Genomic DNA, 21,784 nt, shown 5'->3' with positions numbered 1-21,784 from the left:
CCTGATTGTTGGTGGCTGAAGCAGGGTGGGAATAACAGAGGTGGGAGGGATTTTTTATTATTATTATTTGATATAGTTAGATAGAAGATAGAGAGAAGCTTCCAAATGTGTTTATGTAATAATTGTTTTACTCAGGGGCTGCTGTGCCATGTTTCCATAAGGGTGGGATCCTCATACTGGGATCTCACTGGAGTTTTAGTGGATTTAGTACCAGACTGGCAGCCCTGGAAACTGAAATCTGTGTGTGTTCACAGTCTGGATGGGCAATCCACCCCCCAGGCCACCCCTGTTCTTCAGCATCACTCAGCTCCTGCCCCCTGTCCCAGATCACACTTTTGCTCCACTGCAGCCTCATTTTTTTCTGGCTCTCAGGATGGCATCACCAGGCAGGGGCAAGCAAAGGCAGTCTTGGAGTATTTCCCCACTTCCCTGTGCCTGGCTTTGGGGTGTGATGAGCAAAAGGAGCATCAGGCCTGCAGGGCTGGCACCCACCACTCTTTGGGATTCGGGGGGCTGCCTGTGACCACCCCACACTTGGGGCCAGAGCAGGAGCTGGTTTTAGGGCCCCTGAGCTGGTCTGGCCTTAGGAAGGGCTTAACCACCAGCAGCTCCCCCATGTCCCTTCCCAGCTCTCTAAACAGCCACTGTGCCCCCGAGGGGAGTGTAATTGAGGGAGGAAAGGGCTTATTTAGGTCACTCCAGAGCACATTAAAGGCTGGGTATGCCCTGCTCACACTTTCTCTAACTCCAGAGCTGCCTAATGACTGCCTTTCAAACGGACATGCTCCTTTTATTTAAATATATCCTTGCAGCAGGGCTGTCTCAGTTCTCAAATATTTCTCCATCTCCCACGGACTCAGCAAGAGGGGGGAAAAAAATGTGGTTGCTAAGGAGCAGGATTTGGATACAAAGCTGGCTGAGCTGCAGGCGGGGGGCCCCGGGGGGCTCCGGCACAGCTCCTGACCAGTCAGGGTTTGTGCATTGCTTTGGTGGGATGGCACCTGTGGGGTCTGGGTGAGGAGGATTTGGGTTAGAAACATTCCCCTGGCCTTGGGGAGAAGGAGTTGAGTTGTGGGAGTCACTCCTTTTCCAGGTCAGTGTGTTCATCTGGTGCTGTTTGCATGGGTTAGAGCCCCCAGCAGCATCCCTGGCTGGTCCCAAATGTGTGTCTGTCGTTCCAGGGGTCCGTGGGACCTTTGTTTTGCAGAGAGGAGGATCTGTGTGCTGAAAGGTGATGCTGGCAGTGGGGTTTGGTGCCCAGGAAGAAGCATCACGCTGAAACTGTGGCAGCCTCTGTCTGGAGCGTTCCTGGGAGCACCAGCAGCAGGGGAAGGACTGGGATGTTTGGATATTCCAGTCATCAGCTGTCTCATTGCCCAGGCAGGGACCCACCTGCACGTCACGGCAGCCCCAGCCCTCAAGGATGCATTTGGACTTTGCTCCTGAGTCGTTAGGGAAAGGGAGTGCTGAGCTGGGGCACAGAGCACTAATCCCAGTAATCCCAGTAATCCCAGTAATCGCAGCCCCTCCTCAGGCTGGCGGGTTGGCCGCTGAAGGGAGTCACGGGGAGGGCATCGGAGCAGGGGCAGGGCTGCTCTGGGCACAGGGGGGTTGTGGATGGGCCTTTTGTTCCCTTCACAACTGGGAACAGCTCTGCTAGAGGCACCAGGAAAGTCCTTTCCCAAATCCCAACATGCTTTACAAAGTTAGCTAAAAATTCTGAAATGCAGCCACAAATGTTTTGTCAGAGCAAGAAGGAGATCAGAGAAAGGCAAATATTTGATGTTGACATATATGACAGTCCTTGTAAAGACTGAACAGGTATGGAAGATGAATTCTCCTGTTCTTTCCAGAGCACCTTACAGGAAATTTGGGGCATTTCGCCCACAACATTGGTGTCCAAGTTTGTCCTGCAGTTACTCTACGCAGTTACTTTGTCACCCCTGTACCAATTGTTGGGTGTGAGATGTGCCAAGGAAAGTGGGAAGCAGAGAGTGGAAAAGAAAAAAGGGGGAAATGTACCTGGTGTACATCAGAGTAATGAATGATCAACCACTTTAGCAGTGTAGAAAGAGCTAAAAGATATTTGTAGCTTTACATTTTATTAAATATAAAGTGGGTTGTGCTGAGCCAGTGCTGCTCTCCTCCGGCAAACCCGCGCCCCTCTCACCCGCTTTGGGTTTGTTTTTGTGATGTTATGCAAATTGCCTCTCTGGTTTTAGGTCACATTCCCGGGGCTGTGTCGGCGTAGGGCAGCACTTTCACCTGGGATAACGCCCAGCTCCCTCCACCTGAGGGTCAGGAGCTATGTGACAGCTGAATGTCAGTGCAGATTAAACACACGCAGAGGCTCCTGGCGTGGCCCGGTTGCCTCGGCTGGCTCCACAGCAGTTTGTTTTCATTACACCGTTGGTATTTGGATGAGCTCTGCTGTCAGGAACATGCTGGGACGGGGAAGGGCGGCTTCCCTCTGCTCGTGGGGTGCTGGGGGAGCAGCTGCCCGGGGAGCCCCGGGCTCAGCACAGGCAGGATGGGGATGGCTCCGGCTGCCCGGCACCAGCCGAGTCCTCGGAGCCCATGGGAGGGGAAAAAAAGTTGGTCTAATTTGCAAACAGAGCAGATTGAAGAGGAAACTCATCGGAGGCAACTTCATCTGGAATGCTGAGGCATTATTTTTAGAGCGGCTTTGCTTTCTGCTAACCACACTCCAGCAGCTGAGCTGAAGGTTTGTGTGGAAACCTGCTTTGCAAAGGGCTCAACCGTCTTACCAGAACTTCTTTTCATGTGATGGAGCAAAACCACGCAGCCTTTCCCCACTCTTTGCAGAGGTTGGGTCTCCATGGAGACTCTGAAGCCCAGAGCCTGCCCCAGGCTCCTGCTCCAGCCAGTGTGTGTTTGTGAAATTGTGTGTTTGCTTTGGGTTCACCTCGAGGAGTTGGAACTGACTTCAGGAAAGCAGGGTTTAGCCAAGCTGGGCAAAGCAAAGCGCCTTGCCTGGGACTGGCAGGGGCAAGGCTCAGCTGTGGGAGGTCAATAAGGATGCTGAGGCACCACCTTTGTGTGCTGGGGGGGTTCAGGACCTCACCTTCCAGTTTAGCCTGAAACCCCCGGTCATTTTGGTCAGACTCCTGTCTCCTCCCTGCCGCTGGCAAGGCCTGGCTGTGTGCACTGGAGCAGCAGCAGAGCCTGGGAGCGGGGGGACGTGATCTGATGGTGTCACCCCCAACCCTCCCCAAAATTCACTGCAGACTGTCCAGGGCAAGGCCAACCCTCAGGCTGGTTTATCATGGTTTAAAGCAGCCCAGCTTTCCTCCAAATGCTGCTCTTTGTTTGTTCCTGGTTGCATTTTCAATGGCTCTCTGTGCCAGCCGTGGCTCTGCTGAGCAGGAGCCCCGTGCTGAGCGCGGCGCTGGCGGTGCCCGCTGCTGCTGACACTCACTGGCATCACTGGATTTCCAGACAATGTGGTTTACTCGATCCAGTCCCGGTTGCAACACTGAGAGCTGGCAAAGGAGATGGGACAGGCCCGGCTGGTTCTTCCCTGGCAGTGCTGGGGTGACTCAGAGCCTAGCTATGGATCACACCAGTGTCATAACAAACACTTATTCCCCGAGGTGTTTCTTGGGGGGGGATTCCACAAACCCCATCTCTCCCAGCCCTCATTCCCATGGATTTTGGTGTGTTCCTCAGCAAGGAGGATGGGGCTGTTTGAGGTTTGACCTGTGTTAATCCAGGGAACATCAAAGGAAAGGAGTCAGGCAAGGAAAGTGGGCACCTCTGCCCTCTTCACGTTGATGCTGCCGCCCTGTCGCTGTGCACTTCAGCTTTTTGGGTCTCCCAGGGTGCGTTCCCCCAAATAATTTTATGGGGGGGGTTGAGCTGCAGGAGTGCTCACCGTGGCTGGCAATCCCAGGGGATGGACGGGGCAGGAGCAATGAGTCGGGCTGGGGAGGTGCCGTGGCCAGGAGGAGCAGGCACCCGTGCGGGGTTCGAGCTGCTCCGACCCGCTCCACGGCCAAACCCGCACCGGCAGTGAAGCCTGAGGGTCCGGGGAGGGAATTCCTCCTCCCTGCTGGGCACCCGCGTTCCTTGTGCCGCAGATCCGGCACACTCAGGGTCAAACCTCGCTGCTGAGGCTGCCTGTGCGTGTGTTCAGGCACTTGACAAGAGCGGGATTTTTATCCTTTTCCAGTTGTTTCCTCCCCAGAGGTGCCAGTTAATAATAAAACCTCATTTGCCTCGCTGTGGAAATCACCCGGAGCTGGCAGAACATCCCCACTGCACCCTCGAGGTGTCGGCTTGTTGACACCTGCTCCGGTAGCACCTCCTGCCTCGTTGACACCTATTTAAGTAATACTCCGGAGGTGAGATTTTGTTGATTACAAGGCAGAAGTGCTTGCTCTTGCCTCTTCCACCTTCCCACGGGGAGGGGAACGAGTAGCGGAACGCCCTGCAAGGGGAGAATGTCTGCGGAGCGAAGGGGATGGCCCGAACCCCGCAGCTGGGCTGTGCTGGGACACGCTGGGGCTGCGGGTGACAGGAGGAGGCTGCGACAGCGCAGGGCAGCAGCGAACGGAGGAGCCCCGGCCGGGCTGGGAGCCGGGAGCGGAGGGCACGACCAGAGAACAAAGCCTCGCATTTATTCCTGCCGTCCTTTCACCGTGTCAGCCCCTCTCTGCCTCCCTGCGCTGGATTGTTCCCGCATTTTCTCTGCTTCAGCTGTTTACTGGGTCACGCTGGTGCAGACACGCACACAAAGAACCAGCCCCGGCCGGGGCTGTCCCTGTGCCACCGGCACTGCCAGCCCCTCTGCGGCCCCGGGGGCACAGCAGTGCCATGGATCCGGCTGGCAGAGCCTGCCCGGGGCCAGGCTGGGCTGGGGGCACCCTCCTCTGCTCAGGCTGTGGCCACGGGGTTGTCAGGAGGGAGCCCCAAAAGGTCTGGGCTGGCCGGCTGTGCCCATGTTGGGTCACACCAGGTTTGGTGGAGGGAGTGTCAGGTGAGGTAAGGCAGAGCAAACACACGGTGGACACGTTTATTTCACTTGGGTTTATTTCGGTTCAGCTTATCTAAGCTAAGGATGTGTCTCGGCTAAACTGAAATTAACCTTGTTCAAATGGAAATGGAAGGGAAAGGTGCAGTTTCTGTCAGGACTTTTGGACAGCCCCCAGTCTGGCCAGCCCAATATGAGCACCTTCAGAATTGCAGGGAGATGTGACTTTGCTGTCTTTTCCCCTCTGCAAGCTGCAGCAGGCGAGTTCACTGCGCAGACATTTACATTTACAGCCTAACCAGGCTGCTTGGGAATACTGTGTGCTGAAACTCTGGAATGTCAGTGTGGGGCCAGCAGGGTGGTTCAGCGTGGCACAGGGGGCTGAAAGCCTCCTCCTGGGGCTGGGCTGGTATTTTACCCCTGGCACTTGTGATCTTTGCTTTGCCCTTCCTCCATGTCCCACCTTGCTCGTGCAGCAGGTGTGTGCCCAGGTGAGCCCTTCATTCATGCAGGACAAGGGGCAGGTTTGACAAAAAGAGCTGATTTTTGCAGCTGATACTTCTCAAGAGAAATTTTTTGGCTGTCTGGGCTGGCACATGGGCTGAGAGCTGGAGACTGTTCAAGGTTTTGTGTCTCTGGGAATGTAAAGAGTTTTGTGAAGATGGAGCCACTTGCAGGTGCTGATCCATGCAAAGAGCAAGCATTGCCCTGGAGCTGCCACAGGGAACGAGTCTGTGTGTCCTGGTGAGCGTGTGTGAAGCAGAATTGACATTTTAGGTGTGAGCACTCCAATCAGTTTGAAGGAACATCAGCTCTGAGTGCCAACCTCATCTCCATCCCTTTCCCAATGCGCCTGGCAGCTCTTGCTGCTGCAGAAAGAACACATTTGGTGTGCCAGGGCCCTGCTTCAGAGGTGGAATCGATAGAGAAACATCGGGTTGGATAGGCTGGAGCTCTTCAAGGACACCCCTCATGTTTTAATTCAGAGTTGAACAGGGGAACTGTCATGTTGCATGTGACTTCCAGGTGCTACTGTACACCCAGAAAAACATCAATCAATTTTTGAACTTGTTTCAGTTACCTCTTTTTTTTTTTACAGATTTTTCTGTTCCACCTCGGTAAAACACAAACCTTTTTGTTCTCTTTGAGCTGAAATGACTGGGGCTCAGACGCTCAGTCTTTATTTAACCTCTCAGAGCAGTGCCTACGTTAATTTTTTATGCGCCGTTTTTCACCAGCCATGTCGCTCTGGTTTCACTTCCAGAAGTGCCCCGGGGGCAGCAGTTGTTGTGTGAGCCAGGGCTGCATCCCTCTGATGCTGCCGGGGCCATCACGAGCACGGGGCTCAGGGCTGGTGCAGCAAGAGCCAGATCTGCTGTGTCGGCGGGATCTTTTTTTTTCCATCGACTTAGAGAGGAAGCAAAACCTGCTGCACTCAGTTTTCTTGGAACAGCCTGCCAGGGGAGCCCATCCCAGCACATCCCCTGGGAGGGGACACGAGGGTGTCATGCTCTGGTGGTGCTTTCATAAGGGCTGGTGGTCCTCTGTACTCCTGGGTGTAAGAAATCAGGAGCCTGCAGTTCATCAGTCATCCCTGCTGTGGCTGGAGTTTGTATTTCCCTGGGGGTCCCCCTATCAGCCTGACCCACCCCCAGCACCTGCATTCCCCCACCTCAGGGGTCTGATCCTGCCCCTTGAAGGCTGAGGATGGAGTGGATGTGCAGAGTCTTTGATTTCCAAACCACAAAAAGAGCGAAAAAGTCTTTCCATGTGGGAAGGCTCTTGGTTTTCTGTAAAAGCAAACCAGGAGCAAATGGAGGAGGAATCCTGCATATCTGCTCTGTCTCGTTCCTGGACCCAAGCACTGAGCTCCTAATCCTTGCTCCAGCCACTGACTCACTGTGTGTGAGTCACAAGATGCCTCTGTAACCCATCTTCCCTTCTCCCTGAGCTGCCAGGGTGGAGAAGGCGGCCTTTGGACACCCTCTGCACCCCCTCTGGGCCACAGACACAGCATCAGAGCTGCTCTCGGTCTCAGGACCCACAGAACCTGAGGGAGGAGGAGTAAGATCCCCACAAGAGGCAGATAGGGGGTGATGTGGCCTCTCTCTCTGCCCCATCCTGGTGCAGGGTGAAGCTCTGGCTCCAGGGCTGTTCTCCTGGGGCACAGCTTTCCATGCCAAAACACCTGGAGCAGAATGACAGCAAAACCCAGCTGTGGAGCCCAGCAATGATGGGGAGAGAACAGGCCCTCAGCTGTTGCCCCTGGCCTGCTGTCCTGGCAAAACCACCCCTTTTTCATGGTTGCTTTAAGTTTAGCTTCTGGCTCTTTTTCTGTTGGGTTTTTTTTCCTGTTTCCCCTTTTGTTGCTGTGTTTTATGGGCTCTTGGAATCCGTCCTGGTTTGAGGCAGCTCGGAGCAGGCAGGAAGGAAGGCAGAGAGTGTTGAAAACCCAAAGGAATTGTGTCTCTCTGCTGAACATCTCTGCATGGAGAGCAGGGGCCGGGCACAGCCGAGCTGTGGCAGGGGACTGAGCTCCATCAGCAGCTACAGAGCACTCAGGGGGAAAGGAGATGGTGGGAGATCAACTTGTCCAGTTGGAGAAAACCATCCAAATGCCGCCATGGCTGGGATGACATTTTGGAGCAAAAGTGCTCCAGCCCTCAGTGGTGCTGCTGCTCCAAGGGACGTGCCGTGAGTCACCAGCGTGGGCACCTCTCCTTCCCCTGAGGAGGGGATGTTTGTCAGCTTCCTCACCACTTTGGGTAGCCCTTGTAGCCTTCCTGAGCACAGCCAGGGGAAGGAAACTGTGTGTGCCAGGAGTGGCTGATCCCTGGAGGCAGAGCCGTGGGGGCACAGCCACCGCAGGGCTTTTTGCTTGGAAGTCCCCAGGGGAAGAGCGTTGTGCTGCGTGTGCTTGTTTTGGACGTGTGGGACACAGGGTGCTTCTGCTTTTGTGGTCTTTATCTTCGGTTCACAGAACTGAGCTTGTTTTCCTTTCACTACCCCGGGGGTGACTTTTTTTCCTATTTCCTTTTACATAACGCCATTCGCTCGGGTTTGCATAAGAGTTCCCTGCTCCTCGCAGGGGCTCAGGGTTTGCTCCCGAGGGTGAAATGAAAGTTAACTGGGGGTTGGTGCCAGCCACGGGGGACAGGGCCATGCTGGAGCCCGTTCCTTTCGTTTCTGGGAAGGCCCATTCATTTCCCCTTGCTAGCGGGAAGGGATTGTTCTGAGAAGGGGCTGGGGATTGTAAAGACCAAACTCCCACTTGCTGTTTCTGGCTTTAGCACCTTTTGTCGAGTTCTTTAGAGCTTGTGCAAGAGCGGAGCTTCAATGGGAAACCCCTGGTGACGTCTCCGAGGCTCAGCTCTGCCTTTTCTTGTCTCGTTAGCCAGTGGGGCTGTTAATTCCCAACAGGCACACATTCCTGGCTTCCCATGGGCAGGGTTAGTGTCTGCTCCTCTCTGGTGGCTGGTAGCAGCAGCCCCTTTGAAATCACAGAGATCCTCTCGGTGCTGCTCTGTACCTGTCTGTAGAACAGGCATTTTGTGTAACTCGACTGAAAAGGGAGCAGAGTAACACGAATATCTTGATTGTTAAACCAGCTGTGGTGCAGAGAGCATCAGCAAAAGCACTTTAAGCAGTTGTGCCTCCTCCACGTGTGCTGAAATTAATACTTTTTTCCACTAACAGTTCATTATTTTTGTGCCTTTGGAGGCCAGTGCGCTAACCCGGGGCACAAGGGACCAGAGCTCTTAAGACCTGGTAATTGTTGGCTAATTGTCTGTGTGTAAGTGTGGGGATGCTGCTGTGCTCTCACTTAATCCTGCACTTTGCTCCTGTCTTACTAAAACCACCTTTGTGACTGAGCTCAAACACTTTCCAAAATGCAGAGCCCGAGCCAATGTTTTGCTTTGCTGTTTGGCTTTTGCATTTTCCCCTCCTTTCATCTGTCGGGAAGGGCCAAAGGCAGAACCTCTGCTGCTGCTGCTCTCTGGGTCCCTCACACCCTTCCTCCAGGCTCACAAACCTCGGCTGCATCTTGGAGCTCCTTATTAATCCTCTGTGTGAAGACGTGGGGCTTGACACCACGCCGAGTACAAGAACATTCACCAGAGAGCAGAAGAGTTTATTGCATGGAGCAGGAATTCCTCCCTGGTGTAGTCACAAAAGCTTTGAAGCGTCAGTGGGAGCTCCAGGGCTGGCTGGAATTGGAAGAGGCAGTCCCCAGGCCCAGGGCAGCCATCTGGTGCAGACCTCCCGTTTCATATTTCAGGGGATGAACTCCTGCAGAGTTCACTCACTGCTGCTTCTGCAAAAGCCTCTGCTCTGCACAACTGGGGAGAGTTAAACATGTGGCTTTTCCTCGTGTCCCCCCAGCCAGAGGCCTTTGTCCTGATGTGTGGAGAGGACCAGGATTGCACCCTGAGCTGGAGAAATCAAACCAATCCTCCATTTTTCTGTCTTCCCTTTTCTTGGTGTCCATCTTGAAATGTGTTGAATTTCCCTTTCTGGACTGCCAGGTCCCACCTGTGTGGGTTTGGTGGAAGGTGCAGATGCCATAATCACCAAATCCTGTTGCAGATGTTTAAAGCTCTGCCTGGGCCTGTTGGATTCATCCCCTGTGCCAACAGAAGGGGCTGTCCACCTGTGCCTCACCCTCAGGCTGAGGTGGAGCAGGGTTTGTGTGCTGCCTGAGCCTGACTCGTGTTCCCTTCTTCTGAAGGGCAGAAACCTCCAGCAGATGTGCAGGGCAGGCAGTGAGGGCAGTGCTGTATTTACCTCATCTGTCTCTGCAGAGACCATTTTGTTCAGCTTTGGCTGACTTTGCTGGAAATCCTGGTGTGGGTGCAGGATTCTGGACAGCCGGCACAAACATAAACCATAAGGTTTTGAGTTCTGAGTCTCTCCCTGCCCTGCTCCCACCTCACCTCCTCACCTGCAAGGGCAGAAACGTGTGCTTGGTGCAGGTGTTGGGGTGAGACTCCTCGGGCTCCGTCCTGCCGCCGCTTTTTCTGCTCGGAACGCACAATCAGCATCTCGGAGGAAAGAGGAAGCTCACGCGGAATATAAATAGCCAAATTTTAGAATGTCCCAGTGTGGCAGCTCTCCTGGCTCTTGGCAGGAGCCTGCAGACCGCTGGGAAGCCGCGGCCTTCGTGTGTGGTTTGCAAAGGGGGAACTTTGGGGGATATCGCACAAGTCAGCAAGGCGAAAAATGAATGAACCTGACAGCCCGGGATATGGGAAGGAAATGAAATTTGCTTTTATGCACATCAGAAGGGGCTGTATCCCCTGCACGTGACACGAAATGCAGAGTGGAAACCCCGCACAGTTGTGGCAATACTTTCCACTGGAGTTGCACAGCAGCTGCCAATGATTCATGGGTTGATCCTGAGGTGGTTTTTCCCTCCCATATGATTTAATTTATGAATTTAATTGCATGTCAGCAAGCATCTGATTTTTCTTGATATTTTCGTCTGGGGTTTACAACTGCCCAGCCAAATCTCTTTCCTGAGTTAGACTGTACAGGGCTCTGGTCCTGCTGGACCCAGAGCTTTCCCCTCAGCTTAAATGGGAGGTACACAGGGGAAGGGCTGACGTGCAGGTTGGGTGATGAAGGCTGGGAAAGAGCCCAGGCCAAATTGGGAAGCCTTTCCATGGCTTTTGTTTTGTTTAGTTTTTTGTTGGAAATAGCATTTAAAGGTAGAAGAAAGACAACTTGGCCAACTTGGTTAGGTGCTGTCAGTGCAGATGGTTGATCCAGAGTGGACACAAAGCTTTAGCCGTGCTGGCAGCCCTCTCCCAAGGTTGTGCCAGTCCCCAGGGCAGGGTACTTGAAGACAGGTTTGTGCCATAATTTATCCCAGAGCAGAGAACAAGAGAGGGACAAGTGCCAGGAGGGCCGTTTGGTGTCTGCTGCCTCATGTGTGTGCTCTCAGGGTTGGTCTAGAAGTCAGTGAACCCTGGGAAAGGCTCCTGATGTTCACAGCAGAGCCTCACAACTCCTGGAACTTCAGCAAACCAAACGTCTCCATAGTATGGCATGAAGTGAGAAAAGCAGGTTCAGCAGAAAGTGAAAAAGTCAGTAACCCTGCCCAGGGGGATTCTCTGCCCTCATTCATTACAGCCATGAATGAGAGGCTTTTTCAAGCTTCCCCTCAGTCTTGGAGCTGGCTGTGCTTCCCTGCCTGGATTCCTCGTGATTGAGGAAGGACACATTCCTTGAGCAGGGTGTGATAACAGAGCAGTGACCGCTGCTGTGGTGGTGCTGATAAAGGAGGGTGCTTAAAGTGCTTAAAGAGTTTGGCTGCACATTGGATCTGTCAGCTCAGGGTTGGATCTGTCAGCTCAGGGTTGTGTGGCTGTGTTCTGCTCCTGCCTTCTGAGGTGAGCAGCTCTTCTGAGCTGGGGCCCTGCGTGTGGCTGTCCCCACCTTCACAGGGGGCAGTTTGCAGGATGATTTTTTGCAGGGAGCAGCATCACTTCTGGGGCTCCATCTTAAATCCTTTCACGGCAGTTTCTTCCTCAGTGAGCGCCGTGTTGCTGTCACTGCTCAGGGCTCTTGGAAGGGCAGTTGCAGGGAAAGCTGTGGGCTGGCTGTGGCAGGAGAGGTTTGTCCCCACAGCCCTGTGTCCCAGTGATGGTCACCTCCCCCTCTAACCAGCCGACTGCTCTGGGGCATTCTCTCCATCTGCTGAGCTGTGGGTTTTGGGGTGTGTTTGTCCGTGTCCTGCCACTCGGTGAGGGGGATGGAGGGCGGGGGAGATCCCTGCAGTGTTTAAAAGGATCTGGATAAATCTTCTTAAGGGAGGCACTGACTCAGCAGAGCGTGGCTAAGGAGGAGGAGGAGGAGGAGGGAACCAAATTGTCCTTGTGGGGCTGGAGCTGCTGCTGAGCCCGTGCTGGCATGTGGTGCTGGGGGAGGTGTGTGCCCGGGGCCTGCCCTGGGAAGCATCACCCCTCTCCTCACCATATTTTTGGTGCTCCAGAGCAGAAATGGGAGCCTTGTAGCTGGGTGCCTGTCAGGACCTGTGCCCAGCCTGGTCCTGGCTGATCCCACCGTGGTGCAGATCTCTGGGATTCCCCCCAGCTTTGAGCTTTGGATTTCTGCCTCGTGCTGTGCCAGTGCTGCCAGAGCTGGTGGGCAGCTTGGTTTGACAGTGATTATTTCTTAGGAAAGTGCACCAGGGTGCTTGGACAGATCACTGAGACTCTGCTCAGACCAGGAGCCAATGTCACCTCACAGGAAAGGCAGAGGCTTGGGGAGGGGAGCAGCCAGGGCTGGGCACTGGGCTGTGCTGTCACTGTCCCTTTCCCACCTTGCACTGGCACAGCCTGGCTTTGCTGGAGGGCTCAGACAAGGAGCCAGGGGACGTGGGACAGACCAAGAGCAGCTCCCCAAAGTCCTGGCTCCGCTGTGGGCAGGCTCAGCTGGCCAGACACGCTGGTGTCACCTGGTTTGCATTTCTGAGCAGTTGAAGGAGACTCACTGCCAGCCAGCTGCTGCCTTTGGCTTGCTGGGATCCCTCGTAGGAGCCACAAAAGCACCTCTGCCACGCTTTGCTCTGCTTATCTCATGGTGTATCTTGTCTTTCCACGCAGAGCTCCACACAGGAGATCGGAGAAGAGCAGGAGGATGGTGTGATCTACAGCATATCCCTCCGGAAGGTGCAGCTCCATCACACGGCCAACAAAGGGCAGCGCTGGCTGGGGGTAAGCTGGGGGCTCCTCCTGCCACAGGGGAGGATTCAGAGGTTTCCCTGCCATGGCAATCCTGTATTTATTTGGGAGCAGGAGCACCTATTGCCCTCTATCTTATGGGAAGGGGCACAGGTGAAACAATCTGAAGCCCCATTTTGAAAAATAAGGCAACTCTGATTTGTATCTAGATTCTGGAAACCCTGAGGCTTTTCCTGGGGTTTCCCAAGTCTTCTCAGCTGGGCTGCTGGTGTTTGCTGTCTGAGGAGACTCAGCTCTCCTTTCCCAGCCAGGAGAGCCTCAGGCACTGTGGGGATCCCAGCCTAGACCCGAGCTTGTGAAGCTGCTGGGAGCACTTTGCCCTTGATGGTGTCACCCAGCCCACTGACCTCTGCTCCTGTCCTGGCAGTTCGAGAATGAGTCGGCCTTAAACCTCTACGAGACGTGCAAGGTGCGGACGATAAAGGCGGGGACCCTGGAGAAGCTGGTGGAGTACCTGGTGTCAGCCTTCAAGGGCAATGATTCCACCTATGTCACCATCTTCCTGTGCACCTACCGCGCCTTCGCCACCACCAAGCAAGTGCTGGACCTGCTGCTTAACAGGTGAGGCTGCCCTGAGCCCCGAAACACAGCTGGGGTGGCCAGGAAAGCCCCAGCATCTTCTGCCTGGGAGGTTTGGTGGCTTCTCCCAGCTCCATCAGCGTGAAGGGACAGGGTAGGGAGGGCACAAGGTCCCAGAAAGCTGGAGCTCTTCCAGTGTGGTGGCCAGGGAAGCTGGCTGCTTCCTCCTGTAACAGGGAGGCTGTGGCAGAGGGAGAGGATCTGCAGCAGCTTCATCCTGACCCCTTGGCAGAGCTGGGGGTGATGTGGAGGGAGAAGCGGCTGCTCTGAGGCAGCTGAGTGCAGGGTGCTCACTGCCTCCCCTCTGCCCCACCAGGTATGGCAAACTCCACGTGCAGGCGAACGGGGACCACGCCAGGCACACCGTGGACGAGAGGATGGAGCTGAAGAAGTAAGTGTGCCTGTGCCTGTGCCTGTGCCTGTGCCTGTGCCTGTGCCTGTGCCTGTGCCTGTGCCTGTGCCTGTGCCTGTGCCTGTGCCTGTGCCTGTGCCTGTGTCTGTGTGCCTGTGCCTGTGCCTGTGCCTGTGCCTGTGCCTGTGCCTGTGCCTGTGCCTGTGCCTGTGTCTGTGTCTGTGCCTGTGCCTGTGCCTGTGCCTGTGTCTGTGCCTGTGTCTGTGCCTGTGCCTGTGCCTGTGCCTGTGCCTGTGCCTGTGCCTGTGCCTGTGCCTGTGTCTGTGTCTGTGCCTGTGCCTGTGCCTGTGCCTGTGTCTGTGCCTGTGTCTGTGCCTGTGCCTGTGCCTGTGCCTGTGCCTGTGCCTGTGCCTGTGCCTGTGCCTGTGCCTGTGCCTGTGCCTGTGCCTGTGCCTGTGTCTGTGCCTGTGTCTGTGCCTGTGCCTGTGCCTGTGCCTGTGCCTGTGCCTGCTCCTGGCCTCGTGGTGGTGCACACGGGTTTCTCCTGGCGCCTGATCCTCTTGACCTGTGTTTTACCCTTTCCTGCAGCACCATCTCCTCCATCCTGGGCGCCTGGCTGGACCAGTACTCGGAGGATTTCCGCAAGCCCCCCGACTTTGCCTGCCTCAAGCAGCTCATCTCCTACGTGCGCCACAACATCCCTGGCTCCGACCTGGAGCGCCGAGCCCGCATCCTGCTGGCCCAGTTCCAGCAGCAAGAGCAGAGCGAGGCCGAGGCAGAAGGTGAGGTCCTCCCCTGGCTTGTAGGGGGCATTTGGGGCTGCAGGTGGAGGGAATGCTGCTGGTTGGCACCAAGGGTCTCCAAAACTTCAGCCACGTGGCTGAACACCCATGAACTCTGAACCAACCCAACTGCAGCAGGAGTGGGATTTCTAAGTGGATTAGCTAATCTGTCTTTAATCCTCTGTAGACACTTGCACTCAGGTTTAAAATGACTATCCTTTTATCTGAGCCTTGTTGCTGAAGGTGCAAAGCCAGATGGGTGTGAGGAGCCCGGGAGGTGGGGTCTGGGTGTCTGCAGGGGTGTGGGCACTGCGGGGCTCAGCCTCACTCTTGCCTCCTGCAGCTGTGGACCACGGCAGCTGCACCTTCCAGCTGGTGGAAGAGAACGGGGTCGGGGATGGGAAGCCGGATTTCCTCTCCTTCTCCCCAGAGATGGTGGCAGAGCAGTTCACACTGATGGATGCTGTGAGTAGTCAGTGGTGCTCTGGGCACAGGCCTGGCTCTTCCCATCCCTTTTTTCCTCCTGGCCTGTTCTTTCCCCAGAGAACACAAAGAAACCCTTCTCTGTCCCTTTATCTCCCAGGAGCTATTCAAGAAAGTGGTGCCTTACCACTGCCTGGGCTGCATCTGGTCCCAGAGGGACAAGAAGGGCAAGGAGCACCTGGCCCCCACCATCCGTGCCACGGTGTCCCAGTTCAACAGCGTGGCCAACTGTGTCATCGCCACCTGTCTGGGGGACAGGTCCCTGAAGCCACAGCAGAGGGCCAAGGTGGTGGAGCGGTGGATCGAGGTGGCTCGGGTAGGACAGCTCACCTCCCACCCCCATCCATGCTGGAATACCAGCAGATCCTCCAGCTCTTTTTAACCCAGATCCTGTTATCTCCTTGTCTCAGGAGTGCCGCATCCTGAAGAACTTCTCCTCCCTGCGAGCCATCCTCTCGGCCCTGCAGTGCAACGCCGTGCACCGCCTGAAGAAGACCTGGGATGAAGTCCTGCGGTAAGGAGCTCCTGCAGGGCTGGCTCCAAGGGGAAGGATGTGCTGTGGCACTTGAGTGTGTGAATGGGATCACCTCAGCTCCAGCATCGCCTCCTGGAGTGTGCCCAGGCACCGTGTAAGGTGTCAGGCACTTAAGGAGGGTGAGGAAATAAAAGTGTCATCACCTCACCCTTCTGTGCGAAACACCTTGGAATAGCTCCCAAACAGCAAGGCCCAGCTGGAGCTGAGCATAACTGGGGTCATTTGTGTGAGCAGAAGAGAACCAAAGGAGGAAACCCCACCGTGGCAGCATTGCTGACCTTTCCCCTCGTTTCCCCTGTGCAGGGAGAGCTTCCGCACATTCCACGAGCTCTCAGAGATCTTCTCCGACGAGAACAACCACTCGCTGAGCCGGGAGCTGCTCATCAAGGTAGGGGGAAGGAGGACACCTGCACTGCCCTGTTCCTGGCAGGCAGCTCAGGCTTCCATGGTGTTCCATCCATGAGGATAAAGCTGTGGCAGAGCTGCTGGAGTCGCAGTGCTGAGCCTGGGGAGCAGGCAGGGGTTTCAGACCAAGGCTGGGATTTCTGTTTCCCTGCCCAAAACTTATTACCTGGAGCTGGCAAAACAATTCAGGGAACAGATAAGCACTGGGATGGGATCCAGAACACCAGGTGACAGCTTCTCCCCAGAGGCAGCTGCATGTTAACAGTCCAGTGCAAAGTCCTCTTGAATCTAGGTGGGGTGGTGGAGTCGGTGAAAGGCTGCAGCAAAAATGTCTTTTTTCTGTGTAGAGCTTCTCCACAGATCCCAGGCTAGCTCTGGTTTAGGGACTGAGAGGAAACAAAATGCAAAAGGGAACAAAATATCCTATTAGTGAGGCATTTATACAGAAATGAGAGCAGCAGTTCCTATTCACTAAGGCTCTCCTCTCTGTGAGCCATGAAAAAGTGAAAAATGGGTGTGGATTTTAGCTAACAGGCATTAGTGCCATTTCACACCTGTGCTAATCTCTCCTCTCCCCACCATCCAGGAGGGCACATCCAAATTTGCCACCTTGGAGATCAACCCAAAGAGGGCTCAGAAGCGGCAGCAGCAGCAGCGAGAGATGGTGAGTCTGGCTGGGCTGTCCCCGTGCCCTGTCCCCAGTTTGGGCTGGTCCCAGCTCTGCTGACCCCACTGTCCCTTCTGTCCCCACAGGGTGTGATGCAGGGCACCATTCCCTACCTCGGCACCTTCCTCACGGACCTGGTGATGCTGGACACGGCCATGAAGGATTTCCTGGATGTATGTACCTCCTCCCTGTCCACCCCTTCCTCCCAGAGCCTGGCTGACAAAAGGAAGGCTGGTCCCCCGTGTTCTGTATCCCACACTGCACGTCCTGTATTGCACACCACATCCCATATCCCACACTGCACGTCCTGTATCCCACACTGCTCACCCTGTATTGCACACTGCACACCCTGTACATCCCGTATCCCACACTGCACACCCTGCATCCCACACTGCACACCCTGTACATCCCGTATCCCACACTGCACACCCTGCATCCCACACTGCACATCCTGTACATCCTGTATCCCACACTGCACACCCTGTATCCCACACTGCACACCCTGTATCCCACTGCACATCCTGTATCCCACACTGCACATCCTGTATCCCACACTGCACATCCTGTATCCCACACTGCACACCCCGTATCCCACACTGCACACCCTGTACATCCTGTATCCCACACTGCACATCCTGTACATCCTGTATCCCACACTGCACATCCCATATCCCACACTGCACATCCTGTATCCCACACTGCACATCCTGTACATCCCGTATCCCACACTGCACATCCCATATCCCACACTGCACACCCTGTATCCCACTGCACACCCTGCATCCCACACTGCACACCCCATATCCCACACTGCACATCCTGTACATCCTGTATCCCACACTGCACACCGTGTATCCCACACTGCTCACCCTGTATCCCACACTGCACATCCCATATCCCACACTGCACACCCTGTATCCCACACTGCACATCCTGTATCCCACACTGCACATCCTGTATCCCACACTGCACACCCTGCATCCCACACTGCACACCCTGTATCCCACACTGCACACCCTGTATCCCACACTGCACATCCTGTACATCCTGTATCCCACACTACACATCCCGTATCCCACACTACACATCCCGTATCCCACACTGCACATCCCGTATCCATCACTGCCCTTCCACCTCTGTCCCAAGGAAATGGGCTGCTTTTTCTCACCAGGGTTGCTCCCACTGCAGTGGCAGCAAGACAAAGAGGGGTGGGAGCAATATTCTTCTGCCTTCTCCATATTGACCTTCATCTCTTTCTTTTCCAGAGTGGGCTGATCAACTTTGAGAAGAGAAGGAAGGTGAGAGCTTTGCCCTGGCAGCTGCACAGCAGGGCTGGCCTGGTGCAGTCACAGGCTGTGCCAGTCACTTTGGGCTTGATCCCTCTCCTTTTTTTGTGCTCTTCAGTTTTGGGGGAGGGGGATCCAGTCTCATGGCTTCCATTTGCTGCAGGAGTTCGAAGTCATCGCACAGATCAAGCTGCTCCAGTCAGCCTGCAACAACTACAGCTTCACACAGGAGGACCAGTTTGTGGAGTGGTTCCACAGCCTGGAGCGGCTCAGCGAGGCCGAGAGGTGAGTGAGAGGGGTTTGGGGCTGTGCTGGTGCCCCGGGAGGTGCCACCACTCATTTCCTCCGGCAGCAGCAGCTGCCCCGTGCTCCCCTCTCTGCTCCTCCTCCCTCACACTTGGTGGCAGCACAGGGAGCTCAAACCCTCCTCTCTCCCCTCCCAGCTATGGGCTGTCGTGTGAGATTGAGCCGCTGTCAGAGTCAGCCAGCAACACGTTGAAGGCCAAGAAAAACACCGGCATCATCAAGAGATGGAGCGAGTGAGTCCCTGGTGGGAGCTGGGGACCAGCGTGGGCATCTCTGGCTGGGCACTGCAGGGCACCAGGCTGGCATGGCTGCTGTCCTGCCAGCCAAATGCACCCTCACCCTGCTCCCTTCTCACCTGCCCCGTCTCTCTCCTGGCAGCCGGCAGCCGCCGAGCACTGAGCCCTGCGCCAGCGGCAGCTCCCACTCCAAATCCTTCGACCAGCTCAAGTGTGGGCAGTACCTGTGCAGCGGGGACGCCACCGACTCGGTGAGCGTCACCTCCGCCGGCTCCAGCAGCTCTGACGTGGAGGAGATCAACATCAGCTTCATCCCCGAGTCCCCCGACTGCCAGGAGAAGAAGGTACGTGGCAGGGCCCGGGGTCCCAGGGCCATCGTGTGGGGACTGTCCCACCTCTGCCCTGGCGCTGGGGCTGGGAGGAGCAGGCGGGGGGCCCGGGGGCTGCTCGGGAGGCCCCTGCCCTTGGCTGCTGCGGCAGCACGGCGAGGCTCTTGTGCCTCCAGTGGCTGTACAAGTGTCGGTCCCCCGTTGTCACAGGTCAGTGAGATCCCTCTGGCCTCCCTCCCCCAGCGCTGGTACGCCCCGTCTGTGGCCGATGGAGAAGCTAAACCCACTGTGTCCTCCGCATCCCCTCTCCTCCCTGCCCTCCAGTTCTGGGAATCCACCTCCCTCTCTTCCCTGGACACGTCAGGCATCGGCTCAGGCTCCAGCAGTGCCTCCTCCTCCTCCGTCTCCTCCACGCCGGTGACGGCCTCCCGCACACACAAGCGCTCGGTCTCCGGCATCTCCAGCTACTCCTCACTCTCGCTGCCCCTCTACAACCAGCAGGTCGACGACTGTTGCATCATCCGAGTCAGCCTGGCTGTGGACAACGGCAACATGTACAAGAGCATCCTGGTTAGTGACATCCCCAGGGAGGGGTGGCTCGTTCTGCTCCGATATGGGCACATTTTGGGAGGAGTTGGAGGCTTTAGCAGTGTTCTGAGCTCACAGCACTCTGTGCTCACAGGTGACGAGCCAGGACAAGACCCCCGCGGTTATTCGCAAGGCCATGGCCAAACACAACCTGGATGGGGACCGGCCTGAAGACTACGAGCTTGTCCAGATCATCTCGGAGGAGAGAGGTGTGTGTGTGTGTGTGTGTGTGCTGGGGCTTTCCTGGGGGGGCTTTCCTGGGGCCTTGCAGCCTGGGCAGCACCGGGCTGCAGTTGGGATGAGAGGTGACAGCAAGAAGGGTCCCAGCACCTGGGGACAAAACTTGTCCCCACTCTGGTCCCCTTTCAAGGAAAGGGCACCAGCCTGACCCTCATCCTTGTTCACTTCCAGAGCTGAAGATCCCCGACAACGCCAACGTCTTCTACGCCATGAACTCCGCCGCCAACTACGACTTTGTGCTCAAGAAGCGCGGCTTCTCCAAGGGCGTGAAGATCAAGCACGGCTCCAGCTCCACCCTGCCCAGGATGAAGCAGAAAGGCCTGAAGATCGCCAAGGGCATCTTCTAGCCTCAGCCCCACTGCCACCCATCACCGACGGGGCCTTGGGGGCAGCTGCTCCGGGCTTGGCTGTGGCCGGTCCTTGTGCCGCCCTGCGCGGCAGAGGAGTGACCCTCACCCACGGGCGGTGGCCGTGCACCTCCCTTCCACACCCAGAGCTGGGCAACTGCTGTCGGCCTCTGCCTCTCTCTGCACAAGCCCCCATTCCAATCAGGTCTTTTTTTCTACGCAGGAAGGCAGCAGTGGGAGGGGATTTGTCTATTTTTTTTGTTTTGTTTTGTTTTTTAAACCTTCCACGGTGCGACACTCGTCCAGCCCGGCCAGCCCAGAGCTGGAGCCCGCCTCTGCCGTAGGTGCCTTGTGTCTGAGCGAGCCGGGGAGCGGTGACTCGCAGAGGGGCTGTGACAGAGCAGAGCAGGAGCCACCGCCACCCTGGAAGGGGCTGTCAAGCCTCCTTCCCAGCTTTCCCGGTGTTACCTCCACGTCTGTCCTCCCTGGGATCACTGGCGTTGCCACTGCTGCACAGCTCTGCCTGTCCTTCCCTTGGGAGAAGCCACGGATGCCCTGAGCTGGAGGGATGCAGCCCTGCCCCAGTGCTGAGCCCTGTGGAGGAGGCTGTGACCGTGCCACGATGGAGTGGGCGCCTCGTGCTCTCCCCAGCTGGAAGCCTGCGTGGTCTCGCTCCTCTCCCGATCCAGCGCCTCCTCCAGCTGGACTGGGCCGGTTCAAACTTGCACCAAAGATCAAATGCCAGTGTCTCTTCTGCCGAGGGGGAGCTTTGGGCCGTGCCCCCAGCGCTGCCAGCCTGAGGAGGAGGAGGAGGAGAGCAAAGTTCTGTCTGAAGCTGTGTAAATAGAGACTTCGGGTCTGCAAGGGCACGTGAGGGGCCAGAGAGCTCCAGGTGCCCCAGCTGCCACTGCCTGACCCACAGAAAGTGCCACTCACCTTGGGCTTTAACCGGACTTTTTCAAACACTGACCATGGGAGAAGCAGCAATGAGACTTTTTTTTTGTATAGAACAAAAAAGTTTACTGATTTTTTTTTTCAGTATTTATTGGTTGTAAATAGAAGGGGCAAACTTGTACATTTTACTAATCCAGCCCCCCCCTGCCCTGCAGCCCAGTCCCTGTCCTGTGCCCCTCCGGTGTTTAAGGCTGCTGGGAGGGATGCTGGCAGTGGCAGCAGCATTGCTGTGCTGTGCTCGTGGGGTGCAGACCTTGCCAGCATCCCCCTCCCAAATTCTGTACCACTAATTGCTGGAGCAGGGGCAGAGACGCTTGTTTTAATCATTGTAGGAAACACTAACCAAAGGGGGACCTTTTGTTGCTCCTGCCTCCATCTCTGTTTTTTTAAGCGCTTCATTCCAGCAGATCTTTTCCGTTTCCCATCCGTCAGAGTTCCCGGGTGGATGGGGTGCCTTCCCCAGCTCCAGGACAGGGACCACACTCCAGGGGCTGGGGCTGGTGGCAGGGTTTGGGCTCGGTGGGGAAGAGGCTGCTTGGGTGTGAGCGTGGCTGGCACGGAGCTCCTCCAGCCCCGCGGCCCCTCGGGTGGCACTGCCCACGCTGCACATGATGGGAGCTCCTGGCTCCCTGACGCAGCCCCCTGCCTCCCCCCTGCCCACAGCCCCTTCCCCTGGGCACCAGCACCTCTGGGAGGGTGTTCCCTCTGCTCCGTGCCTGCCCACCCTGGGACTGTCCCCTCCCCTCCCCACCGGGGGGACTGGCTGTACCGTATGTATTTTGTACCACTTCAATGAAGGAACACACTGCCTGGTGTGACATGTACACAGCAATGTAATTAGTCTTTGCAATAAAATACTGATGGTCAAATGTCTCTGCCCCAAGGCAGGGCTTGTCCTGTCCTCCTTCCCCAAAATGGTGGCACCTTACTGGAGAAAGAGGGATGGACCTGACTGTG

General features: G+C 56.1%; 1 protein-coding gene across 5 annotated transcripts in view; it reads left to right on the top strand.

Moving 5' to 3' along the window:
- RALGDS (ral guanine nucleotide dissociation stimulator) overlaps positions 1-21,661 on the top strand; it is a 57,495-nt gene extending 35,834 nt beyond the window's left edge. The window contains exons 2-18 of one of the 5 annotated variants that reach the window (XM_063408919.1): positions 12,601-12,711; positions 13,106-13,299; positions 13,634-13,708; positions 14,258-14,451; positions 14,795-14,916; positions 15,035-15,250; positions 15,345-15,448; positions 15,773-15,857; positions 16,461-16,538; positions 16,628-16,714; positions 17,807-17,839; positions 17,991-18,112; positions 18,271-18,366; positions 18,512-18,713; positions 18,909-19,268; positions 19,381-19,495; positions 19,698-21,661. In XM_063408919.1, coding sequence (XP_063264989.1) covers positions 12,601-12,711; positions 13,106-13,299; positions 13,634-13,708; positions 14,258-14,451; positions 14,795-14,916; positions 15,035-15,250; positions 15,345-15,448; positions 15,773-15,857; positions 16,461-16,538; positions 16,628-16,714; positions 17,807-17,839; positions 17,991-18,112; positions 18,271-18,366; positions 18,512-18,713; positions 18,909-19,268; positions 19,381-19,495; positions 19,698-19,873 — 2,370 coding nt within the window. In that variant the 3' untranslated portion in view covers positions 19,874-21,661. The remainder of the gene's footprint in view (positions 1-12,600; positions 12,712-13,105; positions 13,300-13,633; positions 13,709-14,257; positions 14,452-14,794; positions 14,917-15,034; positions 15,251-15,344; positions 15,449-15,772; positions 15,858-16,460; positions 16,539-16,627; positions 16,715-17,806; positions 17,840-17,990; positions 18,113-18,270; positions 18,367-18,511; positions 18,714-18,908; positions 19,269-19,380; positions 19,496-19,697) is intronic. The other 4 variants (XM_063408917.1, XM_063408916.1, XM_063408918.1 and 1 more) reach the window with 4 other exon arrangements.
- Positions 21,662-21,784: the final 123 nt, after the last annotated feature.

The sequence above is a fragment of the Prinia subflava genome, chromosome 12 (assembly GCF_021018805.1).
Source record: "Prinia subflava isolate CZ2003 ecotype Zambia chromosome 12, Cam_Psub_1.2, whole genome shotgun sequence".
NCBI lineage: Eukaryota > Metazoa > Chordata > Aves > Passeriformes > Cisticolidae > Prinia > Prinia subflava.
Note: the sequence above shows the minus strand (reverse complement) of the source record. Positions and strands in the feature narration are given on the sequence as shown.